This window comes from Macrobrachium nipponense, chromosome 26, assembly GCF_015104395.2.
Source record: "Macrobrachium nipponense isolate FS-2020 chromosome 26, ASM1510439v2, whole genome shotgun sequence".
Classification (NCBI taxonomy): domain Eukaryota; kingdom Metazoa; phylum Arthropoda; class Malacostraca; order Decapoda; family Palaemonidae; genus Macrobrachium; species Macrobrachium nipponense.
Window position 1 is genome coordinate 69366890 of NC_087215.1, and position 17992 is coordinate 69384881.

At 37.4% G+C, this 17992-nt stretch overlaps 1 protein-coding gene across 4 annotated transcripts; it reads right to left on the reverse strand.

The window, feature by feature from the left end:
* Nucleotides 1–5751: 5751 nt before the first annotated feature.
* On the reverse strand, nucleotides 5752–17419 carry LOC135200371 (gastrula zinc finger protein XlCGF7.1-like). Of its 4 annotated transcripts, none has more exons than XM_064228984.1 (3): nucleotides 17311–17419; nucleotides 12188–12312; nucleotides 5752–8216 (listed from the first exon to the last, which is right to left on the reverse strand). In XM_064228984.1, exon 3 carries the CDS (start codon nucleotides 7618–7620, stop codon nucleotides 6637–6639), a length of 984 nt encoding a protein of 327 aa, XP_064085054.1. In that variant the 5' UTR covers nucleotides 7621–8216; nucleotides 12188–12312; nucleotides 17311–17419; the 3' UTR covers nucleotides 5752–6636. The 4 variants fall into 4 exon arrangements, with proteins under 4 accessions (XP_064085054.1, XP_064085053.1, XP_064085057.1 ...); XM_064228983.1 differs by having other exon boundaries at nucleotides 17227–17363; XM_064228987.1 differs by lacking the exon at nucleotides 17311–17419 and adding an exon at nucleotides 12707–12729.
* Between the last annotated feature and the right edge of the window lie 573 nt (nucleotides 17420–17992).

Below are 17992 nucleotides of genomic sequence, written 5' to 3' on the forward strand. Positions count from 1 at the left end.
TGTTCCAGGGTTTTTCTCCACAATCTTGATAGTTTTGCTGAAGTTCCTAATTTTGTTGTTTTATAATGTTTATTGTGTTGCTTCTCTGTTGTCTTATTAATTCTGTCATTTTTATCCTTTTCCTTGTCTCTTTTAGTCTTCCTTGCTGCTGTTATCCTCTTCCATTATGTCATGTTTCTTCTTTCTTCACTGTCTTGTTGTTCCTGTCGCCTCCATCTTTGCTTTCATTCCTTTCTTTGTCACTTTAGTGACCTTCTTTTGTAATATAATCGAAATCAATGCAACAAAGGTGGCTTCCTTAAGAAAGATAAAAACTACACCTATTCCGAGAGAAAAACCTTATTAATACCAAAAATAAAAAATTCAGACTAATAGCATAGTTCATGGTTTTGTAAAGGTACACAACCCCATATAACAACACTCACCAAAGACTCCCAAAGAGCTAAAATAACAATCAGGCTACAATACTCAAAGCAAAGGGGTGGATAACCTCTCAGCTGACTTACTTGAACTGCAGAACACTAAAGTACGGTGGTTTCTGCAGGTCTGGTCGAACCCTGAAGTCCAAATCATATATTTCCTTAATCTAAACCCACTAACCACCATAAAGTGAAAGAAAGCTTTATTGCATGTAGCACCCATGCATCTTCTAAAGGCGTTCAACTCTCTAGATTAAAAAAAAACAGAATTTATAATGAGATACCAAAATATAACAGAGCTTTATAGAAATAACTGCAAAAAAAAACTAAGCAAATGATAGCATGCTACTGTAAGTAAAAAGCAGAAATCTAAAGCATGTGAAATCTTTCGAACTTCCAAAACAGAAAGCTACGATATCATAACATGCACAAATAAGTGGAAAGAAGTTAGACCACATCATTTTGGTAGTGGTACCTAAGGATACAAAAGTAATCCGTTCCGAGGCGGTTTCGTAACCTGAGCTTTTCGTATCTAGAACCGCATTTTACATGTAAATTGCCTAATTCGTTCCAAGCCCTACAAAAACACCCCAGTAAATTTTATGATGAAGCTAAATTGACCAACTAACAATGAAATACTACAACAATTTGGACCATTCAATACCTAACTTAATATGTACTACTAATATGTACTACATAGTACCTGTAAATAAAGTGTATTAGTGTACATGGTATACAAGAAATACTGTACGCACATACGTACGTATGTAGTAAAATGTGGAACCTTACCTTTCGAGTGAGGCTATCTCCGAAAGTGGCGACAGAGGAGGAGGACAATCGGCAGAAAACTTGTACGTACACACACTTAACTTTACGAAACATGTCAGGAAACATTAAGACTAAACTTTACGAAACACATTAACAAATGGCACAAAACCTTAACACGTTACTTTACAAAAAACTTAAAATTAAATTTCTTTTATTTGTCTTTCTTTTAATTTTACATTTTTTTACCCTTTTTACACTTTACATTTTTTTTTTTACAAATTTCCAGTTTCTTCACTACTTTCAACTTTCTGTTTTTTCGTAGTATCACTTGGATCTTCCTGTTTGCTTACTCCGACTAAAGGCCTCTTTAAAAAATAACTATCCAAGGGAGATTGCTTCTGCCTGCTTTTGACAATGTTCCTGAAACGAAACGACTCAGGCAAGCGTCATCGAACTGCGCAAGCATACAACCTGTGTAAGCCTTTTCGGGGTGTCTCTTTTCTACAAATGATTGCACCTTATGAAAAACAGCTAGACCATCCTTAATTTCTGCCGTTGTCATAGGGTCGTCCTCCTCTTCCTCGCCGCTGCTAGAGAACTCTTCTTGAATGAAGTTATGTTGCATGGCCTCCAACTCCTTCAGGATATCCATCATAAGCTCCTCTTGGTGCTCCTCAAGTAGGTCATTGATGTCGTCCTCGTCGACGACCAGCCCCATGGACTTGCCGAGTGCAACGATCTCGTCAAGATCTGACTGCAAAACAGTTTCAGAATCGTCAGCTGTTTCTGAATCTAAGCCAGCTTCGCCCACGTCGAATCCCTAGAAGTCTTGGGCGGATACGGCATCAGGCCAGAGTTTCCTCCACGAAGAATTCAAGATTCGCCTCGCTTGATCAATGAGTCAGATGCATATTACAATGTCGAAATGCTATTTCCAAAATTCACGCAAGGTGAGGTTTGTGGTATCTGTAATGTCAAAACATCTCTTGCAAAAGATGTTTCATATACAGCTTCTTGAAGTTCGCTATCACTTGCTGGTCCATGAGCTGGAGGAGAGGGGTGGTGTTAGGCAGAACATAAAGAACCTTGATGAAAGAATACTCCGCTAGGAAATCTTCCTTGAGGCCAGGGGGGTGAGCAGGGGCATTGTCCAACAACAGCAGACATTTCAGAGGGAGGCGCTTCTCTTCCAAGAATTTCTTCACTGTCGGGCCGAAACACAGATTCACCCACTTGGTGAACAAAAATCTTGTTACCCAGGCTTTTGCATTAGCCCTCCACATCACTGGAAGCTTCTCCTTTTAGCACTTTGTGGGCCTTGAAGGCTCGAGGAGTCTCCGAATGATACACAAGGCTTCACCTTGCAATCCCCACTGGCGTTTGAACAAAGTGCGAGCGTAAGCTTGTCTTTCATAAGCTTATGCCCGAGTAGCTTCTTCTCTTCCTCCATGATGTACATCCGACGAGGCATTTTTTTCCAAAAAAGGCCAGTCTCATCACAGTTGAAGACTTGCTGAGAACTGTAGCCTTCCTTGATCGTCATCTCGTCGAACGTCTTAATAAAGGCTTCGGCCGCTTTCGTGTCCGAGCTGGTTGCCTCCCCATGCCGCACCACCAAATGGATGCCAGTCTCTTTCTGGAATTTTTCAAACCACCCATGCGAATCCATGAAGTCTGGGGTGTGCGTCGATGTCCCTTCTCCTCCGTCGTTATCAGCCTGGGCAATCAAATCGCTGAAAATAGTGCTGGCCTTGTGGGAGACTGACGTCTCGGTTATTGTATTGCCAGCGATTTCTTTGTCTTTTATCCAGACAAGATGCAGCCTCTCCATCTCGTAGTGCACGTGGCTCCTCTTGTTGGACAAAATAGTCACGCCCTTGGAAGGTGTAGCTGCTTTGATGGCTTCCTCCTGCTTAAGGATGGTGCCTATCGTCGACCGATTTCAGCCGTATTTCTTAGCGATCACACTCAACCGCATGCCAGCTTCATACTTCTTGATAATCTCCATTTTTGTCTCAATAGAAAGCATCCTCTTCTTTCCGTGAACTTCAGCAACTTTCTTGGGATCCATGACTACGTATACTGTACGTAATTAAGTTATGGAGTATATGTACTAAAGTTCTCACACAACACGATAAAGTAGTACAACGAAATCACTAACACGAATTTACGTTAATAAACGAAATCAAATAGAACGAACGAATTCCGCGTGCTTACGATAACGATGCTGCTACCGAGTGGGCGAAGGACGCCTTTACGTAGAGCACGATGGGAGAGATGCTGACCAATAGGAGAGCAGGATCTTATGGCAGTGACTAGCATCAGGAACCAATGGGAGAGCGGGAGGATGGTGGTGAGTCTACTTAGTTGGCGGCGCGCGAGTTTTAAAATTGTTATCGGTGGTCCGGGCGAATCTCGGGACTTTACAGCAACAACCTTTCATAACCTGAACTATTTTCATATGTAGAGCCAAAAAAATCTTCGTATTTGCTTTCGTAACTTGAATTTTTCGTAAGCTGGGACTTTGGTATGCCGAGGTACCACTGTACTGTTCAGAGCCATAACCATTAATTCAGTTATTAGTAAAAAATACATAAATGCAAAAGAACTGTTCGTTATTTTTATGGAGATATTGAAGAAGACATCGTTTTAATTTCTCTTATACAAGAAGGCACAAAGCAGATGAATTACAGCAACCCTACAAAAAAGATATGGGAGAGGTTGACGAAAAACTGCTGTAGTATAATGAAGGCAATAAAGAGACATATGAAAGAAGCATTATAGCAGCTGCTGAAAGGAAGAAGTAAAGTAAAAGAACTTGTCAACCAAAAAGAGGACACCCACAAGGTCACTGCAAACATATGTCCTCTATCACATAAAAAACTGATTTATGCCACAGACATTTAACAGTATTTCTAAAAAACTACAAACTTGGAAATTAAACATTTTTTTACCTTGGGAACACAATGGAATGTGAAGCCAAGTGAAAGAACAGTAAGAATTAAATTAGCTGCAGCATGGATGCAATGAAGACATGCCAGATTACTGACAAATAAAAATGTCCCATTAGTGGAAAACAGATTTACGTTGGGTATATAAAGCCTACAACTCCATGGAACAGAAACATGAGCACTGACAAAGATAACATACGTATTTTAAAATAAGATGACCATAGTATGTTAAGATTTGTGGGCAGAGTATGGTCCAAGGATTGTATAATGACTGAGGAGCTGGTGGACACGTGGTATCAAGGACCCAAAAGAACCTAAGTCTCAAAGACAGAGATCATTTCGACACAATATTAGAAGAGATGAGGAACACGGATACCCAGAAGAATATTAAAGTCATGGTTAGTGATGATAAACAATCATTTGCTAACTCCCCATTTTTCTAGACACAAGACAGAGCTGAGACTATTTGTACGGTGTGCCATTCAAAAGACCAAAAGGATTAGCCAGAGGAGTGTTAAAGTGATTATTACACTATCAAGTTTAAATGAACAGCACTTAGTATAACAGATAATCATAAAGTAACAGGAAATACATAACATTTACTCTAATTAATTCAGTTAGTTGAACCATTAACTATAAGTAACCCACTAGATGAAGATGAAATATTTTTTTTACATCTTTTCCATATGATGAAAAGCAAGCAAAAATTGTGGAGTAAAATGACTGGTCATAATGGACTAGTCCCGATGGAATGTATCAGATATTAAATAATCCATGAAATTACTTGATCATTTGAGAAGCATACTCAATATTTAATTAAAGTTATTACAAAATAACACGTACGCAACATTTTTAATTACATATTCCTGATTACTAAAGATAATGATACAACGCTTTAAAGAACTTTATAGAGTAAATAAAATGCATCAGAAAATGTCCTGCCAAAGATCCAGTAGCCACTGACAAACCAGAGGTAGTTTTCAATCTACAGTCAGTTATTGCCGTCCTACACCACAGACAGGACCAACATGCATGTGTCAACCAATAGCACCTTAGCTTTGTGACCATCCAATTATCAGATCTGAGTGAGTCAATAGCAACAGCATACATCCTAACTCATATAGCTGCTGCCAGTGCTGCTAAGCTCCCCTGTTCTGTTTACATAAAAAAAAAAAAAATGGGTTTTCCTTTGCCCTGCCTTCATACCAGCTTAAGCCAATGCAAGGTAAAATCCTAATGATTAGATCAGTTAACACAAGTGCTATTCATAGAGTTCAGTACAGTTCCATGGTTTTATCTAAAATGTAGCATATAAATGGAAAATGTAAACACAATATTTGCTAAAAAAAAAAAAAAAAAGTCACATAAGATAAATATAAAAACATTTCATAACGATTTACCAATAATTTTTCAACAGTGGAGATATACAGTACACGCATTGTTCTATAAAAATTCAGAAATTCTCATAAAACAAATAAAAATCCCAAAACCAACGTCAACACTTTACAGCACTGATGACCTGAAGGTAACAAATGAAACAAAAATAATCAGGACATTGTCCATCATAATGCTTCAATAACAAAATTCTTAAAGGGGAAATAATGTAACACAAATAACGTCAAACATTTTATTTTTAAAAAATGTCAAGTGACAGATGCAAAGGGAATTCCTCAATATTAACTTGGAAATATGGTTTTCATACATGTATATACTATCCTTTCTCCACAAAAATGACTGGTTTCATTGTCTTCCGTCCTCAAAACTTATGCAACTTTTGAGATGCATCCATTTAAACCATATTCCTCTTTAATCATGGCATGCCTTGTACATCGCTTCCCATTACTGCCACTATACAATAAAAAATTTTATACTTTTTTTTTTAGATATTTTCCACTTCCTGCATGAACTCAGATGTTTTCTGCAAGGAATGCCTTTAGACTTAGGAACGAGGCTTACCTGTCTTAGCTCCCAGTTTACATTTTTTGACATTAGCCTTTTTTATTCTTAGTAGTCAAAACTTTACCTCCTCTATGCACATTCTCACAAGAACTATGAGATATCACTTATGCTTTGTATGATCATTTTAATAAGAAAAAGCTTTCCCTCATACCCTGCATCTAATGTACATCCCTCCACTCAGGTTAATCCTATAACCTCTAAAGTTTTCTAAGGAGACTTCCCCACATTCACTGCAACCAAAATGCTATTCTCAAGTGTGAATCCTATCATTTTTTGAATAAAATTTTTTAATATTCACTGTATCTAAATAAATTCTTTCTGGTGCAACATCATACATGATTTTATTATGGATTTGTAATATGGAGTCACCACATCCAGAGCAGATGAGTGACTTCTCTACTACATTTCCTCATACAAGTTCTAAGGATACTTTTAAGCAAATACCCACTGCCTTCATTTTTAGAACCCAAAGGTTTCCCACCACTATGAATCCTCAAATGATTTTTAATCTGATTTTTCCAATAAAGCTCTACCACAACCTATCTATTATGACACTTCAAGTGACTCTTGAGAGAATATTTCCGAGAAAAGGTTTTTCCACACTCACTGCATTTGAACGGTTTTTCTCCAGTGTGAATCCTCATATGTTTTGTGAGATGGATTTTCTGAGAAAATGCTCTCTCGCAATCAGGGCAACTGAAAGACTTCACTCCAGCATGACTATTCATATGTCTCCTAAGAAAGCTTTTCCTCGAGAAGGCTTTCCCACACTCATTGCAACTAAATGGTTTCTCTCCCGAGTGTATCCTCATATGATCAGTAAGCTGAATTTTCTGGGCGTACGCTTTCCCACAATTACTGCAAACAAATGGCTTTTCTCCAGTGTGAATTCTTACATGATTTGCAAGGTGAATTTTCTGAGAAAATCCTTTCCCACAGTCACTACATCTGAATGGCTTCTCCCCAGTATGAATTAGCATGTGATTTTTGAGCGTATATTTCTGACCAAACTTCTTTCCACAGTTCTCACACTTGAATGGCTTCTCTCCAGGGTGACTTAACACCAGAGTTTTTAAATTACTTTCATGACAAGGTTTTCCCAATTCACTGTTCATGAGCTGCTCTTCGGAATGGATCACCACATGGTTCTCAAGAACCTCCTTCCGTGGAAAATTTTCTCCATTTACAATGGATAAAAATCTCTCCTTTTCCTTCTGGATTTTCTGCTGTTTTTTAAGTCTTCCTTTCTGTTTCTTACAGGACTCAAAATATACATCACCTTCATCTTGGATACCAGTCCACACATGAACACTTCCTTCTTCACTCACTTCTTTTTTACTAGTGTTAGGATCATACAATTCTGGTTTTATCTTGACTTCTAACATTGGATCCAGTGAACAGCCATCATTGTCAGCTGTACTGTAATCAACCAAATCTTCATTTTTACAAGTGATTAGAGAGGGTAGCGATGGCTCTTTAATTTCCTTTTTCAGAGGAAATTCTAAAGAGTGTTCTGGATTCATTTTAGCTTTTCTGTCCTTGAATCATGTGCTCTTTTCATTGCATCCCCAAATCTATAAATGAACACAAACTAATGCATCTCTTTGTATTGACCTTACAGAGAGAAGTGCTACTTTTTAAGAAAAATTTCCACCATAAAGTAATCCATTATCCTTTTTTTAAAAACAATCTCTTACACAAACAGCATCATCTAACATCAAAGTTTAGACTTGTTCATTTAAGGACAAGATTGCATGCAAAAATGAAAGCATTTACGAATATTAAATGGGTTTATATATCTAAAAATGAATCCATACACATAAAATGTATTGCAAATGAAGTACAATGACTGCAATTTCTATGAGTACAACATCACTTCATTGACTCTGACATAAATCTGACAAAATTAAATATTTAGTTTCACCAAGAAAGTTCTAAATTAATTGTACAGAAATCCAGTACCTTAAACTACAAAGATGGTAATGGTAATATGCATTTACATTTCTTTCCCATATATTCATACCTTCTTAATAAAAAGATTTTAAAAATCCAGAACCTTCGACGAAGTTCCATAGCACTTCAGCCAGAATTTGACATTCACTCTTTTGGAAGTGAAACTCTGAAAGTAGAAAATGCAACATAATTACAAATACGGTGTAATGTAAAGCATATCTGCGTAGGAAAAAATCAGACCAAAATTACATATCTAGATCTGAAGCTTTTAAACAATAATCTTACGTTAACCAACATTGCTCTGTAGAAACAATGCAACAAAACATTCATAATCCAGCTCAATGTTATGCCACCATATACAGAAGCAAAAGAGCCTTGAAAGAACAATACAATATTTCCCTTTTCAGGATAACACGATATCATTACCATAAGAGTGAGTCATCTTTAAGGAATGAAAAGTACACCTTGAATAAATTTCAATGTTACTTAAATACAAACCTTTTATTTCATTGATGTTCTAACCAGCGATAAGTGCAATTAACACACTTCTGAAAGCAAACAATTTTAATGACTATTTCAGAAGTGTAGTATTATATCTACCAGAGACTATAATTTGTACTATTAATTGTAGTTATTTCAAGAATTGTATTAACTCCGACTGATGAAGGGAGAGAGATTACCATGCTATGATAGATGACAAAAAGTGTTAAAAGCTTCCACAGCATGACACAAGCCATATTTTTTAGCAACACTACAAAGGTGATAAACTCAAGATGCGTAATCACTGTAACAATCATAAATACTTTGAAAACCTCACTATTAAGAGAATGATAACATTTACTGACCTGGTATATACTTTCAGCCATAAAGACTTAAAGCTAAGACTATTACAAAGGATAACTTTAAAGTGGTTTGCAACATTAAAAAAAATATTTCATACAAATTTATTTACCACTAGTTTTACCTTACTGAATTGAAGTACTCTATACTGACATAAATGATCATACATGACTTATCCATTAGTGAATTTAGAGGCGTAATTAATTCATTCTCGTCTGTATACATTACCAACACAACCAATACATTTTGTATATCTAAATAAACGCAAATCTTATGTGAAATTGCTTTAATAACTTTACTCTATATGTTAAGAACTCTAATAGTTTACGCCATCAATTTGGAGGTAAATTTGAGTAACGTCCTATTTATAAATGATTCAGTATACCACATGAACCCATATCAACATACTGGATTTAAGTGTGAAGGAGATGGAGCTCCTAAAACGTGAATTGTCTTTTAAAGACAGCTAATGAAAAACTTTTAACAAATATAACTAAATAACCATTGGTTTCTCTTATACTAATGGTAATTAGCTTGATATAGTTTTCAACAACATAAATTGGTTACATTACAGAAATCACAATCACAGTTATAAGTTCTGACAACAAGTTTGGTTTGTTTTATCATAAACATACTTTCACAAAACCCAGGCATATCAATCCAACTGCAGAATAAACAGAACACATGACTTAGGTAGGTTAAAACATGTGAAAGCATTTGGTTTGGCCTGCAGCCAGCAGATTAATTCATCTTTGTGTTACAAATGGTTATCAGTTCAAGTATAACTTCTAAACTTCTCAAACTGTTTAGGATTGCCCATCTCATTTTCATTTATCCACATTTGGTTTCCTGCATTTTACTCTTACCCCTTTTTATCATCTTTCCTCCCTTCAATGCATCTGCAAACAGAAGCACTTCCGGTAGAGGAGATTCCTGAGAAGCTCCAACAAGGAGGATTTTAGCGTTCATTCACCATGCAACACTGTCCCTCAATTTGCAAGTGTTAAAAATAAGAATATGTAGCACATCCTTAATAGAGGACATAATGCTTCTTTAAACACCAATGAAGCCACCACCAATGGAGTCACCCATAAGGCTAAAGCTTTTCCAGGTACAACAGGTGACTGAGAACAACCTACCAAAGCTAAACTCAACCTATCTATTCCTGTTGAGATAGGAACTGTGCTAATACCTCACAGAGTTTGCTGAACTGAGTCTTCCATCACAAACTAAGCAGTGGTACTTGTCCCAGATGGATCAGTATCTGGAGATACACATTCCTATGGTCAACAGAAAGCTTGAAGTTGCCCTTTGATGGAATTTCACAAAGTACGTTGAGTTCCCATAATGAAATGAGTAAGAAACAAAGGCTTTCAAAAGAGAGAGGTTGATGATCTGTCTCCAGCCTCCTGTCATCCTCTACACTAAGAAGTGACTAGTTGCCCATAAGTTTTCCAAATAATAGAGAGTAGGTTGAAGATGGTCCCTGCTCAGTTCTGTCTTTACAGTAGAAGTCACAGCTGAGGCAAGGATTAAAAAAAAAAAAAAAAAACATGAAATTACATTAGCAGGGACTGCAACAGTGGCAGATGAGCTCCTTGATGAAGTAAGAATCCTAACAGCAGCAAGAACAGTAAATGAGGAGCCTAAGACACCAGGCAGAAGTTCCAAAAGAGCATCAAAGGAAACTAAACAGCCTTCACTAACTCCAGGGAGTCTGATGAAAATTTTGGCAACTGGTCCGATGTGGCAACAGCAGGTATGACAGGCAATGGAAGCTGAGTGATGAGAGAACAGACACAGCCCACCAGTAGCAAGTATAAGTCATCACTCTCAGAGAGCTGAGTAAGATTATCCATATAGCATGACAGGTCATGCTGGACTCATGCTGGACCATAAAAGTAGAGATCAAAGAGGAACAGCCTCAGAAGAGGAAGTAAATGTCCAAGCAGATTTAGAGCCAACCAGAAGTATTGGCGCGAAGGGAGATGCAATAACTTACGACAAGACAAACCATATTCTTGGACTTCTTCCATTTCGGTCCAAACTTTCACTACAGAGAAAGCGACTATTTCTCACAGTCCTTGCAATGTAGATCCATCAAAGAAACCTGGCCCCTAAAAAAAGTACAAAAAGAATGAAGATTGATGTTCATGAGTGAGGTAAAGTGGACACACACAATATCCCCAGAACATTCAAGCTGTTCACATTACTCATTCTTATCCTCCACTCTAAGCACAAACACTATACCCAGGTGAAGACAGAGATCCAACCTAAGGTCAAAGTTTCTCAGCAGCAGTGAAGAAGTGTTGACCTTATGATGCCCAAAGAAAATGTGAGGGTATGCAGGCAAGTGAGTGGCTGGGTACAGTACTCCCAAAACTCATCCACGTACTACCTAGTTAATAATAAGCTTCAACAACCAAACCATTTTATACTAGGTAAATATAAAGGATGATCGTATGTATGTATTCTCATAAGAACAAACAAGCAGTAATGACATATGTCCATATAAACTTTTCCCTATAGAGAAATTAATCTGGAATAAGGGTCTAACTAATAGTTAGGAGCAAAATTTAATATGCTCAAGTATATGTATGCCCATTACATCAACATTCTTCTGATTTCTAAAATAACAGAAGTTTATTATGAATTATACAGTACTAATTTAGTTTAACTCATTACTGAAGCAGCTCCCTGTGCATTATGACATAATGAATGTCAACTTCAGAAAAAGCCCTCAGTTTACCTTCAGGGTTTACCCTTAATGCAAAAGCTAATGTGCCTCACAATACCAAAACACCAAAGTTAAAAAAATAAATTAATTTCTTAATATACAAACCGGAATGTATTATAAAGTAGTACGCTCAGTATATGGCTTTGAAACAGGAAGTTATTTGGTGGTAAGCATATAAATTATAAATGGAAGGATACAGTTCATTTAACTTGTAGGTAACCCATTTGTTCCTATGACCATGCAAAATATTATCTTTTGTATAGATTTACACCTACAGTGGGAGTATTGCCATTTAAAACTAGTAGTGTTCCTCTCAACCTGGAAGAGCCATTTCCCCAGTCACATGAAATAAGCAGGGGAAACAGAGGTTACAATGATTTTTGTAACCTCTTATTCTTCCTAGATGCAGAAGCTGAAAGGGTTCCTAGATACAGAGTTCTATCTGAAAACTAAATCTAGCAAAAAAAGTAGAACATGTTTCTCATTAAAGATCACATATACAGGCCAGTAAATAACTATAAAGAGATCAAAATAACTTAGTGGGAAGGGAAGTGTGTTACCTTACTCCAGGTTCATGGGTGACAGCTTTTAGGTCTTTTTTCTCTTCATCCCATATCCCTTCCAATGTGAAGGAGACCAGCCATTATACCCCTTGCAGTATAGATTTACATACCAAACTCAACACCTGCAAAATGAACAAAATTAGTGGCACTATTCAACCACATCTTTTATGTTTCCTAACAGTATCCACTCTTGGGCGTTCCTAGTTGTAATAACATACGCACAATCTGCCATCAACAAAAGATGTAGGTCCACAAGTGTTAACAGCACAAATCAGTCATGATGACAGCCAAAGAAAAAGAGAGGGATTGCTAACAAGTAGATGGACGGTATTGTGCCACTTACCTGTCTTCTACAATTAACTACAGTACTTTGTCACTAAGCTACAACAAACATTTCTATCTTTAGCCATGAATGCTCCTTTGTAAAAGATGAAGGTTTGTACTCTCATCAGGCCAACATGCTGAACATACAGAACCACCACACCTAAAAAAAACACAAATATGGAAATACGTAACAATAAAGCTTCACAGCGAACATCAAGTTCCATAATCACAGCACTGTAATGGAGACACCCTGAATCAACAGCAGCCAAGAACTTGAGATGGGTTATTCAGGTGGAAGAGTGTGCTCCAACAACTAAACCAGCTGTAAACATAGTATACTCCTACATAAATAAGAAGATTTGTGCTGTATTCTTAAATTTAAAAAATAAATGTAGGCAATCTCACAAAACAATACATATCACTTACACTACTAGTATGGTATTGGTTACTTTTCAACACATGATAAGATCAAGTTAAAATAGTGTGAGTTATGTAAATTTTAGTCAGTTACTAGACATTTTTTCTTCTAGAACAAAATCTTTTACAAAAGCTTACTAAGCAAGTTTGCAATGTTGATTTGTTTTTAGTAATTCTTACAACCAAATGTCAACCTCATATTTTGAGTTGTTCTCCTACACAGTACTACTATATCGGAGGGCTGTATGAATTTACGGTGACTTCATTTGCCAAATGATTAATCACTGTTGCATTTCAGGTTTTCAGCTTTGGCAATATTCAAAAATACCTCCTTCAACTTGGTTTCTATTATTGGTTTCCTCAAACCTCCCTATTAGAATAAAGTACTGGTAATTCACAAATCAACATTCCAATATGTTAATTATATTGCTCCAGGAGTTAGTAAACTGTCCAGTGTCAGAAATATTGTGTATTTATAAAAGAAAATGTCAATTTGATGTCTGCAGTCTATGAAATCACTTATCCTTCTTAGTAGAAATGGGCTAGGAGTCATTCTGATATGTTTGCATGAGACTTTTACAACTTAGACAGGGCTAGGACATTGTATTTGAAGGTGTGTACAGTACGTATTCTGATTTTGATTGTAATTTGAGAATCAAGTGATCTTAAATGTGAAATAGGTTTTATTTGATAGTTTTGATGTGATTTTAATAAATCTGACATTCACTTGCATAAAAAATTATCCTAGGTTAGGGAAGGTTGGTTAAGATTCACTTCAGTATTTCACCATTTTTTCATTCTCCCCCATCTACAGCCCTAGCTTTCAATAATGGCCCATCATTATCATTCAAATTATGGGGATGTACCCATAAGCTTAGGAGTTGGCCTTTTCCACCTGAGACAAATGGTAAACTTGATAACTACACCCATGTCATCCTACTGCACACAGTATCACAATACCTAGGCTACGCTGGGGATACTACTAAAACCAGTACTGGCTGTAGTAAGATTCACACTTGGGTTAGGGGGAATCCAGACAGCAAAGCCACCCTCATCAGGTCCCGAAAAGGTAGCCTAAAATGACAAAATTTTCAATCAATTTGTATTTTTCATAGCTAACAAACCTGAGGTCTTACCAATAGGATATTTTCCAAGCACCAGATGGTAACCAGTTAAAACAATCAGAGATTGTAAAGCAAGGAATCTGTGAGATCTGGAAACGCCTGCACGTATGAGGTGAAAGCTGGTTAGAGACCGGGCATTCAACCTCGTGTTTAAGGGAACAATAGAATGCATTCCCACTGAAATAAACCTTCAATCTACTTTAAGTTGGCTTTTAATAGACAAGACAAAATAACTAGTCTTGGCATTTTTAAGGTCAGTGACACATGGAAATGGCATAGGCAACACCTGCATCTTTACCTCAAATTCAGCAGACTGATCAAAATTACACTAAAAACTATCAAAATTAGTATATATATAACACTTATACTCAATTACAGGTGTAAAAGCCACCATGTGCAGATCTGGTAGAAAATACCAGGGCTTATGTCTATAAAGTTTAATCTAGTCTAGTGGAAACCTCAGCAAAGAATGTTGCACCTCAGGATAGGACTAGGCCTACAACTATAGTTGAAATTGTACAGGACCTTTCAAACCTACAATAATGCCTGAAATATGTGTGATGGCTCATTGAGCCACCAAGTCCAGAGGTCCAAATTACTAAGCATACGTCAGGCAACGGATGGAGTTATCACATGAATAGCCTAAGACTAGCGACAGTTGGTTTCAACTTATTTAAGGTGATGCACTCCACACGTTGGTTATAGAGCTTCAAATCTGCAGCCTTATGTAAGACTGTGCATTAAGCTCCCACTTGATATCAGTAGGGCTGAAAATAAGTCTTTCAATGACAATCTGAAGACTTTCTTATTCTGAGTGTTAGGCCTATAGGCTGAAAGTGTGGATTTGACAAATAGGCTACACCGTACGGCCCTTACAGTGCCAAGTGTGCTATAATGAAGGCACAGTAGATCCTCAACTTACGGCAAGGGATCTGTTTCCGCGCTGCGCCATAAATCGATGTTTCGGCGTTATCGGCGCCATAACTTGATGTTCGGTGTCGTAACTTGACGCTGAATCAAGTTACAGTGCTGCAAGAGGTGTTAACTTGATGCATATTCTTGCCATTTGAGCCATCAATGGCGCTGTTGCAACGTCAAGTTACTGTGTTGAAAAACCCGCAGTGAGATTGAATCCTCTGTAAGTCAATGTGGAGCACCATACGCGTTTTACCATAAACCGTTGTAGCATTTTGGACTGGAAAATATAATTATCTTCCTGATGTCATTAGAAAAAGACCTAACCAACCACACCTAACCTTGGCCTAACTTAGGGTAGCCTATGAGGTCCTTACCCTATTGCATGCTATTATATTGAAAATAGGGTAGTAGCCTAGTAAATTGCAGTACACAATTTTAGCTGATTCTGAATGAAAAAGGAGAACTGTCAGTGGATCAGAGTCCTTGTACTGCCACCCACTTTCCCACTGTGGTCCCCAAATTGTAAGATAACAGGATAACCTAAGTGTTGGGGGGGCGAGCGGGGTCACTATGTATAAAAGTAGGCACAGGATATTGGTACGGCAGCCGTATCCCTGATTGCGATAGATATTGGTACGGCAGTGAATTGCACATGCGTCAATTTCAGACTTCCTGCCGTACAAATAACATAGTGTAGTGGGGGTACGTCAGCTTCTGTCAGTGGTGCTGTATTGCGCTATTGACTTGCTGTAGGTACGGCAGTCTGCTAATCATGCAGCAGTTGCCATACACTGTTGCTAAGAGCTATAGGTACGGCACTAGAAGATCAGCGACAGAAGTAATAATAAGGTAAAAAACCGCATGGTACAGGGGTGGACCATGTACGATCAACGTTAACAACCCCCACAAAAGTACATTATAACGCGTCCTGACATCGGAGATGGGCATCAGTCGCGACTTGTTGTTGGTGAGAAACGGAGCTAAAGACCTCTACTCCAGTGTCAGGGCGCGTTATAATGTACTTTTCTTGGGGTTGTACACATTGATCGTACATGGTCCACCCCTGTACCATGCGGTTTTTTACCCTAGTTGAACTGAATTGTTTCACTGAACATGTTCAATTCAAAATGTCAAAGTGAAGCATCATACTGTCATCACCAAAGCACCAAAACATTTTGACAGTAAATGAAAATATAATAAAAATCACAATAATACTTAAACATACTTAGATTTTTACTATATAAATGAAAAATAAAACTAAACTAATCTATTTGTGTACTTCAAATCTTTGAATCTCCTCTGAACTGAAAAAACCAAAGGACATCTGCGAAGAGTCAAAACTTCCAGAAATTGTACATCCGTAGGTCACGAACGATCGAATCGGTCCTGAAAAGAACTCCGAAGAGGAGATTCAAAGAAGACTTGAAGTACACAGAAATTGTGCTTATTTTTGGTAGTAAGGAAAACTACCAATGTCGATCCTCTGGTAAACGTCCTAATCAGTCATAAGTAATCATCCAAATCAGGTCTATATTAACAACATGTTTCCCATATTGGGCGCATTACTGGCGGCTGCACTAACTTCATAGCTAAGCTTCAAATCTTCTTTGAATCTCCTCTTTGGAACTCTTTTCATGGCCGATTCGATCGTTCGTGACCTACGAATATACAAACCTGAAAACAAGTTGCTAGGTCTGCATTTTCTTGCTGTCACTGATATGTCCGAGACGGTAAACATGCATTTGCACACGCGCAATTCACAACCATACCAATATCTATCGCAATCAGGGATACTGCTGCTGTACCAATATCCAGTTCGATAAATGTATTCGTGTGCTAAGGAAACGAACGTCAGAAACGTTCAAATTGCACAGTAATAAACAGGAATATAACATTTTTCAAGTTCAAAGTGCAATAATGATTTAGTGAAATACTAATACCCGAATGAACTCTCCGGAAAAACAAACCCTTAGATCTAGGTACTACCTAGTACTAGGCTATAAGCTTCGCTTCAGCAAGGCCAAGCTAAGCCTAGGCCCTATAGGACGAAATGCAAAAGTAAGTTTGCCGTTTTGTTAAAGAATCACAATAAAAAAACGACAGTCTTCTTTACATTAGTTAAATTTACTTAGCAAAATCATTTCGATCAGTCAAGGGTAACCGAGAATCTAGGCTACTAGTAGGTAAAGTCTAAGGTTGTTTTCCAGTCTACTTCCAGATTTCGAAAATTCATATGATTATCTTTCAGCCTACTTCCAGAATTCGAAGAAAAGGTCTGTCACATCAATCAAAACACGACGACAGTTAGTCTTCCAACGATAACACGTAATAACACACCGACATCAATCGCAGACGAGCCTTCAACGAGCTGGTCAGGACTCAGGACTTCCTGTCAATGAAGAAGGTAACTTAGGTAAGCTAGGCCACCAGGGAATAGTAGTAGTAGTTTTAATAGATGCTAAATTATGCAACGGCTCCCTGCTGAGCCGTTCTCAATGGCTTCTAGTTCCATTTATGTGCTTATCTGTTGTAACATACACATTTTGATCGACTCATTCCTTATTTTAACCTTCCTCTCTAGAAGGATTTATTCAAAGTAATGTATAAACTATTAATTCGCCTTTATCTGGTATTTTTTGCCTTAACGTTCTCTTAATATTTTGTCATTATGATGGTTCCGACTCTTAAATAGTATCCTTGTTCATATTTACTCGCTGTACAAACTCCGTTAGATGAATGCTTCATTTTTAAGTGTTTTTTTTTTCTATAATTATTATCAGTGCTCACATAAACAATAAGACTCGTTACAGTCATTATAAAAATTTTATGCTTGGATTTTAAAACCCATATCACTAGAGAATTCGTTTTACCCAGTTTCCGCCATCACATTTTACTAATTCTGTTTCTTTTTACATAACCATTGCCGTCTGCGAGAAGTCTACAACGAAATAATGTACTCTTCATTTAATCCTGTCATCCCATAACCTCCCAGTACACCCCTACGTATAAGAGATATTCA